Source organism: Oryza brachyantha, chromosome 9 (genome assembly GCF_000231095.2).
Source record: "Oryza brachyantha chromosome 9, ObraRS2, whole genome shotgun sequence".
Classification (NCBI taxonomy): Eukaryota; Viridiplantae; Streptophyta; class Magnoliopsida; order Poales; family Poaceae; genus Oryza; species Oryza brachyantha.
In genome coordinates, this window is record NC_023171.2 from 5095666 (window position 1) to 5106532 (window position 10867).

At 37.9% G+C, this 10867-nt stretch overlaps 1 protein-coding gene across 1 annotated transcript; it reads left to right on the forward strand.

Moving 5' to 3' along the window:
* Positions 1-563: 563 nt before the first annotated feature.
* LOC102721193 (enhancer of polycomb homolog 2-like) lies at positions 564-9154 on the forward strand. Its single transcript, XM_006661015.3, has 12 exons — positions 564-1057; positions 1761-1890; positions 1969-2071; positions 2476-2599; positions 4034-4099; positions 4302-4340; positions 5613-5693; positions 5844-5891; positions 7081-7131; positions 7211-7279; positions 7792-8040; positions 8360-9154. The coding sequence occupies exons 1-12, from the start codon at positions 863-865 to the stop codon at positions 8612-8614; spliced, it is 1410 nt and encodes a 469-aa protein (XP_006661078.2). The 5' UTR covers positions 564-862; the 3' UTR covers positions 8615-9154.
* Positions 9155-10867: the final 1713 nt, after the last annotated feature.

The window sequence follows — 10867 nt, forward strand, 5'->3', positions numbered from 1 at the left end:
AACGCTATTCTCTTTTATAATAGGTATAGATATATAATTAAGCTAAGATCATTCGTAGGTGGTCCCGAGACCACCTCTAGATCCTCTTATAGATATAAAAATCAAATAATATTTCTTAAAAGAGAAAGACTATAACACGGGATACCATACGCACGAGACAGATTAGTGAAAACTTAGAAACGCGATGGAGCACGTGGCACCGGTGGCTCATTATCCATCAATTAGCAACACCTAAATTAATTATTCATTAACTATTCCGTCCGAACGAACTCCGTTTGATAGCTTTTTCCCTTCCTAAAAATAATAAAGCAGCTGTAGTCGAGCTCAAAATCTATCTTTGTGCCCGGGCCCGTGAGCCCTACCGCTAACTGGGCACGTGGGCCACTCCCGTCGCGCGACTAGGCCGGCCGAACCGTTTCGATAATAATCGGCTTAATCCCTGTGACCAAATAAACTTTTATACGATTATTAAGACGGCTTATACGTATGGTCCATGGGGTATACGGCGTATACACAGCGCGTATACGTACGCGCGCCCAACCTCCCTTCCCTTCCCTTCCCTTCCCTTCTTCCTCCCGTCCTTCCCTCCCTTTCACCCCCTTTCAAACCCTAGAAACCCGATTCCCCTCCCCCCCCAAAACCCTAACCCTAGCTCCCCCCGCGCCTCCTCGCTTCCTTCCTACCCTTGCGGCCGCCCCGCCTGACGGGGCTCCTCGCGGACCTAGGGTTTTGCGCGCTTTCCCCTCAGGCCCGCCCGACCCCCTTCGTCGCGAGTGTGGGGTGTGGGGGTGTGTGGGGGAGGGGAGGTGGAGAGGAGATGAGATGAGGCGGCGGGGCGGCGGCGGCGGTGGTGGTGCTGCTGATGGCCATGAGTAGGCTCTCCTTCAGGCCGCGGCCGCTCGACATCCACAAGAAGCTCCCGATCCTCAAGTCGGCGCGGGAGTTCGACGACGATGACCCCACGGCCGCGGCGGTCGCGGTCGCAAGGGCGGGGGTGCTGCTGCGGCAGTCCGGCCCGGAGCTCACTGCCGCCACTGCTTCTGCCGCGGAGGGAGAGGTAATTCGATTGATAATGCCTGGATTATCTGATAAATGTTGCTCCGGACCATTTTGCTACCTTTCTAACGTTGTTGCGATCTGCTCTACACCCAATTAGCAATTTTAATTCAGCTGAATTGTGCACATGATGAAGTCATTTGGCTCATTTCACAAGCTTAGCTTTGTAGTCATGTTTTATGAATGGGTGGATACTATTTTGTTGCAGTGATATTAGTTGTTTGCATTTTTCTGTACTAGTATATGCATTTGTACTTCTACCTGTATGTGGCTTACCAACATACTGTTGTGTAAGTACCCAATTAAATCCTTTTTGAAGTTGCAATAATGATCCTATTAGATATATGTGCTGTTTGGCTTTATTTGCGTCTCAGATAGATTGGAATGCTGCAATAACATACACTTTAGTCTCTGAATATTTAAATCTTTCTTTCAATCTAAATGAAACCCTAGGGTTATTTTAACCTTCCTTCTTTAAAACAATCAAACTTGTTGAAACTGCTAAGATTCTGAAAATAAAAAAAATATTCATCATTCTCATAGGAACAAATGCATGACCAACAATACATAGACTGTATGCATGTTGTGTTGTTACAATACACAAGTAGAACAGTGGACAAAGCACCCATTGTTTCGGTGAGCCATAAATTTTTTTTTAGTTAGCTCTTGCTGTTTAAAGTGATAATCATTTCTTCTCTTTCCAGGGAAACCCAACACCCACTAAGAAGAATGTTCAAGAGATACCAACGCCTCAGTTTGATGCTGTGGACACCTATGAAAGGGACTACACCCGGACCTTTGCACAACCAACCTGTTATATACGTGGAAGAGGAGGTTTCTTTTCTACTCCTCTGGCATTGTTACAATATTTTGTTTGTGGGTTCTACTTATAAGATTGGTTACACTCTGCAGCCAGAGCTGAGATTGGTGAATTCGTCGAGTATGATCTGGACAATGAAGATGAAGACTGGCTTGAAGTTATCAACAATGACCGGAAGAATCTTAACCCTGAAAAGTAAGAAAGTTCTGCATATCTAGATGACCTGGTTTACTAGCTATAGGTGAAATGTTCATTATAGTGCAAGTATGCACAACTTGAAATCTAAAAATTAACATCAAGAGTTTCTAGTTTTTAGCCAGATTTTTTTTCTTCGAAAGCATAATGTCATCTTAGTAACATGCTAATATAAGAATTGCATGTAGTGTTTCTGAGTAAACTTTGGTTGCAAGAGCTAAAGTTGCTCGTTGTGTATATCACTAACTGCTGACAATAAAAAAAGCAAGGGTACTAATTTGAACCTTCTAACTTTTTCTATCTTGAGTCTAAACGTTCTGTTGAGACACCACTATGTTCATTATGTTATTTCCTCTGTGAAGCATCTATATTTTGCTACGGTTTGAAATGGTCCTATATTACAGGTTGGAGGTCCTCCTATTCAAGTTGGAAATTTTGGATCACAAAGCTCGAGAAAGAGCAGGAGCCATAACACCAACTTTCATAGGACCTGTACCAGTCCTCTTGCAGCTTGATGCTGCAATGGAGGTAAAGCCACCTGCTAAATGGGAACCTTATATGTTACTGACAGGATGGTGTTTAATAGGAAAACGGATTATAATATTGGCATTTAGGTCAATGTGCATGCATTTTGCAATACAGGCATACTTTTATGACATCAAATTATCTATACTTTATTGATGTAGTAAAAACATAACTTATCTGTTGACATCATGATCATCTGTGAGGGCATCTCATTGTTTTAAATCCGTTTTACAACATGAACACTTTCCAATAACTTATCCATCATGATGTGTCAATTATATCGGGACATTTTACCTAAGGTCTAAGGATCCCTAGAGGTGGCTTTAGCACATGTTGTGAACACTTGAAGTGATACATAGTGTTCTACCTCTGAACATTTTCTCAGAAACAAACACTTCACATGCCTAGTAAACTTTTCTTTTGTTTTTTCAAATTTTAACTATGCTGACTTCCATGACATTGCATGCACTTATATGACAGCTACAATTTGAGAAAGTATTAACATGGCTACACATCCTCTTACGTAGTTCTTTACTTGCCGTTTATGAAGTCATATTGGTCTTTTGATATATATGTCATAAGTGCACTATAGTGTCACTTCTGTGGTTATGCTTTTCTTTTGGACGCCTCAATCAAAGAATGCATTGCTATTGTTGTATTATTATGGTCAATGAAGATTGAGGAATCCACAGGAAATCGAATCTGATTCACCACACTCACACCATGGTCAATTTCATGCATTTTTTTTGTTATTAATGTTGTTGCAATGTTTTTAATTAATGTTTATGGCTTATATATATCATCGTAGAAGTCCTTCTAGACATAAAAACTTTGAGTTTCTAGAATACTGGTAAAATAAAACACGATACTCCAATTTAACTTACTGTGATTAGGAATGTTATTGTCATCTTATTGCTGATGTTGGGGTATATGCAACTATTATTACCAATTGGCATGCCAGATTCAGGGAAACCCAGGAAATGATACATGAATTAAAATTTCTGAGGTTGTGGGAAATATCCTCTTAGATAGTAACTATTGATTACTTATTATGTAGGTTAATATTGATTAGCATTTCACACATTTCTTGTGCTGGTATTATGTGACTTTGTTGTATTCCATTTAAGATGTTGATCAAAACATTTTGGTTTAGTGAACCTTGCTAATGTAGAGATCATGTAACTGATATTAGTCTGTAAGGGCTGCAAGACACTGATGCAGACAAGGTATTTCAGTGGAAACAAATATAGTGAAAAACAAAAACCGAATCTTTTATCTTTTCCTGTGATAAATTTGTAACTAACTTGATTCTGGATCTATTATTTTCCTACATTCCTGGGAATAAGTTCAGTTTACTACTTTCTTATGGTTGCTGCAGATTTCTAATTCAGTTATTTTCTTTTTGGATGTTTGCTTAACAATTTCTTCTCTAAGCAGGCTTTGCAGTACTTATCTGTTCGGTATGGAGTTTTCCAAGCTGTATATGATTATTGGAAAGAAAAGGTATTCTCTAAAATGAGAATGCAATACAAAATTTTGTTGTAGTGGTGATATGCTTTGCTTCAGTTTTTGCGACAAGTCAAATTGTTGATTCCTCACATAGTCTCATTTTTTCCCTCACAGTCTGTATATTTTGCCTATCAGGTATTTGGCTTTAGTTGTGTTTACATCATTCTTTTTGCTTACTGATTCATTCTTTTATCAGAGGGAACGATGGCAAAAGCCTATTCTCCGGCGTTTGCAGGTTAGTACAATTTTTTTGTATCCTTTTTGGACTTGCCATTTTCCTGATAATACCAAAACTGATTGTTGGTAGATGGTTTTATTTTATGTGTATGGAATCTTGTTTCTAGTGTCCTAAATGAAATGCAACTTTTCTTTGGAATTATAGTCTTAACTATTGAAATGGTGTAAACATGCCACATTATGGCTACTTCAGTCAATAAATTGTATGCATGGTTCTTTTGGTCTTCACGAAAGGCAGCTACATATTCTAAGATTGGTCCATTTTGTACTACAGCACAACCAATTTGTTTAATTTAAAGTATTATATGTCCGCTTTATGTCAACAAACCCAGGCCATGTTTCGATGATGGGATGAGGGAGGAGGATAGGTAGTAGTATCTGCTAATTGATGGGAAAGGGAAATGAATGAAGGCTGGGGTCGAAATGAGGTAGGAATAATAGATGGCTATGATAAAATATGAGTAAAATACACAATCAGTACTTAAACTTAGACCGATGTGTCATCTAGTTCCATAAACCTGTAAAACACATATTTAGATCTCTAATTTTAGTTAATATATCACATGAGGTTCAAAATGCAATGGCGTAGCTCGGGTACTGGTGTAGCCTTCCAGGGTGACAAGAATTCTTCTATTTGAGCCCCTCTTCTATGATATAGCTATTAGTTTGTTTAATGAAATAACAGCTAATAACGCTGCAGTGTTAATGCAAATATTGGACTCTAGTTTTGCATTTTGGATGCTTTATCTGGAAATGTTCATATCTGTAGTTTGGTTGAATTCATTTCTCTTCCAACGTGTGATTTGTATTACCGACTTGATTCCTTCATCTAGATGTTTTTTATGCAATTATGCACCAAATGAGTGACCTAGCTTATACGTAATCAGACAGCTTCAGCAAATGCTGGAGTTTAAGGTGATCTCTTCTGGTCTCTTTGGCTAACATGAATCTTTGGCCTCTAAGTAACATGCCATGAAAGTAAAGTGAGATACTCAGGTTATATTTTGTGTCCTTGCTTAATTTGGTTGAAGCAGCATGCCATGGGGGTTTAGCTGGATTTGCCAAAATAATCTTAAAAAGATTACACTAAGTTGGGCTTATAAGCCATCATCCCAATAAAAATGCATAAATTACACATTTTAGTCAGGTTTGTTTTGACCAAGTTATGATCAATTGATCAGGCCTGGAAGAGCTGTTGCTTTATAATTGATGATTCTTGTTTCCTGGTTGCATTACTGTTGACAAATTTCCTTTTTTTTTTCCCTTGAAGCCTCCTCCACCAGTGAATGATACGAACCCTTATAATGTATTCAGACCAAGAGAGAAGGCACATCGACTTCATACAAGAAGGGTGAGTCACTTTAAAATCAGATGTTATTTTGAACATATTATGAAATCATGTGACCTGGTATCATTAATTACTAGGCAAGCTTTTTTGGAGGGATTATATCTCCAATTGTGCTTCTACCATGTGTATGCATAACTTTTTTTACTTTTTCAGATGCAAAGACGAGAAAATAATTTTCAATCATTCGAAAAACTTCGCCTGGTAAGAAACATTTTATTTTTGTTGTCTGTCACTTTTTCTTCATAGAACCTTTTACTGCTGCTTTTTTTTGTCGCTGTACATCTTACTGAATAAATAAGTACATAATATTTTGATTATAGGCTAATGTTTGCTGTTTCTAAAATCTGAATTGAAATCTCTGATCATATTCTGTTGATTATTATTCTTGATGAGGTTCTCTATGTATATCAGTGAATGATAAACCACCAATCCTACTATATTACTGTGAAAGAAGTCAGTGCAATTTACTCCTTTTCCTTCGTCTGACACGGTACTAGATGCATTACAAACCAACTTATGTCTGCTTGCTTGTAGTATCCAAGCTCTTACTACCTCTGTTCTAAAATATAAGCATTTCTAGGTTGTTTACCAAATACTAAGTAGATGTCAAATGATTCCCTTTAAGTCACTTCATTGGTCAATTTTTGAATTTTGAAATGATTAGATACCCTTTCTAAGCATATGATTGGCTCTAGAATCATTTGAATATTGAAATCATGGGAACCAGTGCAGAAATGCTTGTATTGTGGCACAATTTGAATCCTAGAAATGCTTACATTTTGGAACAGATGGAGTAGTTTATTAAATCATGTCTCAAGATTGCCAAGAGTTCATAAGGAGAGAACATTCGTTCCTTGATATTTTTCATGTTACATCTACATTAATTAGAAACCAAATCTTTTCTTCATTTTTGGTGCTCTAGATTTCCTTTTGTTTGTTGAGAAAGAGGAACTTACATGTATAATTGCTTTAGAGAAAATAGCACAAGAAAGCCGGTTTTTCTGTAATAATTTAAAACTAATGCAAACTGTGATGTGCTTATGTTGTCTTGTTTGGGGGAGAACATATATTATCTTGGTTGAATTGATTGGTTACGTCTGCTTAATTTAATGTCCACGTTATTGCATGGAAGTTGTGACATTTGTTCCCAAGTTCCAACAGATTCTTTAGTCAGGACTTTTTGTTTCGTTCTGTTTCTATTTTATACATGGTTTCTCAACTAGAGTGCTAGTTTTGTGTGTATTCTTACTCCAATTTTGACACATCATTCCTTTGTTGACTTATTCTTTGAATTATAATTTGTTAGCTGTAACTTTCTAATTATCGAATTTTAAGTACTATATATTTTTTGTTATTCTACTCACAATGCTAGGTTGAAATTATCTATTAGGTGCGGCGCAACTTGGACCAGGCAAAGGCCCTTATGGATGCTTTGGTTAAGGTTAGTTCATGAGTGAGCTGGTCCTATAGTGTTTACATACTAAATTGCACTTATGCAACTTATAATGTATTCTTCACAGAGGGAAGAGACAAAACGGGAGTCCATGGAATGCGAGGTCAACCTTCAGCGCATTCAGATGAAATATAAGGTATAAAGATTTTATGTGCTTATTTTGGGGTGAACAGCCTAAACAGAGCTGAATTTTGTCCATTATCTTGTTTTGGTTCCTTATCTCCAAAGAACATTTGTCAAGGGACATTTGCAGCCTGTAAATACATAGTTATCCATGTTGACACATGGATCTGACATGATTTCTAGTAGACCTTAATTTTATAAGAAACAGTACAAGCACAAAAAATGATAGTAGCATAGATTCCACCACTCCCACAATTGATGGGGAATGGGTTTATACTCTGTTGACTCAAGACTGCTTGCATTTGATACTATAATTCTATAGTATAATTTAGTACGTTATAGAATAGAAAATATTGAAGAAAATTCAATAAATACCTCTGCCTGATTATTTTCTGTAGCACCTTGGAGTATTTAACCTTGATTGTTGTCATAGCCCTGTTATTTTTGTTTTTTGGCCTATTATTACTTGGATACATCTGGTTGTTTATGACTTATTTACTGTCATTTCCTCTTTCCCTCCTTCAGCATGAAGCCCAACTTGTTGATGAAGGGACTGCATTGTCAGGCTTCCAGCAAGTATCTAGTAGATTCGGATCAAGTGAAGATGATTATGCGGATTCAGATGACACAACAACTGAGCAACCATATGTTCGGCCACCTGTTTTCCGTCATCGATTCCCTGATCACAAGCTATCCGTAATCCCTACATTGCGCATAAAACGTGACCGCGAACTAAAAAGGAGACCGCAGCAGAATGGCTGGGTGTTTAAAAGAGTATGTGGCCTTTTCTCACTCTTTCTTGTAAGACAACTGGTTGCAAAACAAGTGGTATTTGGCAATGAAGTACTATGAATTTTAAACTCAACAGATTAGAGGCCTTAAGTGCAATTAGAGGTACTCAAGTAATACAGTGAGAATCAGGCCAGTTTGTGGCTTCCTTGGAGCCAGGAATTTTAGATTTATTACATTGTTGGATAATGGTCTAAACCCACCATTTTCTTATTGTTGCCTTTAATAGAATCTATTCATGTACATTGTATAGGCCTTTAATAGCTATTTTTGTCATCTAATTACCATCTTCCTGAAAATACAGGATCCTGAGGAGCCAGTACTGTTATTCACAAGACCATTGGATCCTGAGAAGTTGGTAGCAGCAGGTATCAAACCACCACCAGATCCTCCCATTGAGAATGGTGCAACCATGCCACCATTTCGTTGCCGGGGTAGGATTGGACGAGGAGGTCGCATCATCTTTGATCGATGGAACCCTCTTCTGCAAACACCAATTGGGCAGGAAACTTCATATTATGTACCATATAGTCATAGGCCTCCAACACCTGAAAGTTAAAGCAATTAGCTATCCCCACGCACTACTTATGTGACCTATGCAGCTAGCGAGAAGTGAAGCACACGAGCAATTGATCGTACTAAGGTATAATCTTGGACGGAAAGGTCAAAAGTTTCTGGATAAGTTACAGCAGGCTCAGTTCTCCTTGAATACTGGGTGTGGCCAGTGCTAACATTTCTCTTCTGATCTGGCTCAAATCATCTTGTCGCAGCTGTTGTAAAATTATATGTAGGTGAAAGAGTAGGGCAATTTTTTTTGGTCTAATCTTGGCTTGTAGGGTCAGTATCTAACATCGTGAGCTCTCATTGATTATTCATTTGGAGAAGAGGAAATCCTTCTCATCGATAAATCAAACTCCTGTATAATGTTTCAACACTGGTGCATTTGTATTCAACCAACGTGCACGTGTATATACTGTAATCCAATGACATGTGACTAGGTTAGGTAGAGGTAGGGCATGGAGATGGGATATGTGAAACAATAATGCATGATCTTGTGTTGAAACGTTGTATTATCTTATGTTATATCCTCTACTGTCCAGATTATTTTTATCAAAGACTAGCAATTTTTTGGTGAAATTTGACCACACTTCTAGTGGCGATTTCCCTTGTAATTTGTAGCTGAGATAATGCCATATATGATTCATGCTTCCGTTGCGGTTGCCTGAGCGTATAGATGCTGGGCTGTCGATCAGAAAACCTTTTTTCTTCACTGGGCTATGAGTGTGACGCGTCTGGAAATAGTCAGCATAGACACATCTGATGAACAAAATAGGTAGGAAAGCTATATATTTTATGCGGTATGCAGGCATTGTGTTGAAGGTTCAAAAAGCAAATTATTATGGAAAGAGGTTAGCACTAAACACGCGCACACATATTTGATCAGTAGATTTCGTGCTGACAAATTGTCCAACTCTTGGTCAGGCAGAAATATGAATGATGGTTGCGTTTTTTTAAGAACTCGTGCATTTTATTTAATAACTGGGGTACCGCTAGTTTTACAGTGAAGTCTCTCTAGGTAGGGTAGAATTACAGACAAGCCTTATATTTTACAGAAAAGGACTTAGGCTGGGTATGAGAGCTGTGTTGGTAACCGACGCGGAAAACGTGCTAATAGATTAGTACATGATTAATTAAATATTAACTATAAAAAATAGAAAGTATATTAATCTAAAATTTTAAAGCAATCTTACTATTAAAAGTTTTCGTAAAAAACATATCGTTTAGCAGTTCGGGATATGTGCATATGAAAAAGAGAAATCTGTGGGTAAGGAGAGGGGAAACGAACGGGTCCTTCACTTTCGTTTGATGCCGACGATGGAGGAAGCAGCGAAAGTCCTGACTGCTGATTGACGCAGTAGGATCTTTTCAAGCTGTAGGTAGAAACTTGGCTAGCACAAATCGATCTGGCCAGCAGCGATGAGGAAGAAACCACGAGCAACTACAGAAGATACCAAGAAGCTTACTCGAATCCTTCAAGGGATCGGACCAGGAGCTGGATCATGGTTGGGGGTTCCAAAACATGGAGGTTACAGCTTCCCTGGTGGCACTATTCCAGCTTAGTTGTTTAGCAAATGAGCATCACCGGCGAAGATGAAGATGGTCACCATAACGTTGTAAGAGATATACCGTTCCCGTTCCAAAATATAAATATTTTTAGGTTGTTTGATAGAGATTAAGGTTATGAAGAAAAAAACTATGGTGTCTTTTAATAAAAGTATAGACGGGGGTAAAATAGGGAGAATTTTGAATGAGATTGGATTGGTGAAATAAGTAGTACTGTGAATAATATAAAAAATACCTATATTTTAGTATAAGATTCAAATCTTAGGAAAACTTATATTTTAGGATAGAGAGAGTACATTACATGGTTAGAGATAATAAAGTGATAAAGATAGAATTATAGAGCAATTAAATAGAATACTTGCCTTAAGCCTTATACTTAAATCATTGTCTCCTATGTACATATATATGCATCTCATAAGGGCTAATGTAATATACAACAGAATATCTAAATCTCTCTCATATTCAATATTTTACACAACCGTCCTACTTAACTTATAGGTGGCTTGAGAGAGGAGAGTTCTGTAAACTTGGCAACTGCATGTTCCCTATCGCACGGTGGCTACTTAGAGCATCTCCAACAGACAACCCAAATCGGACTCTCCAAATACCTATTTGGCCACTCACCATTTTATTTGACCACTCAAATTTGTTTTTTACTTCAACAGTCTCTCTATTCACCCTCTCTATT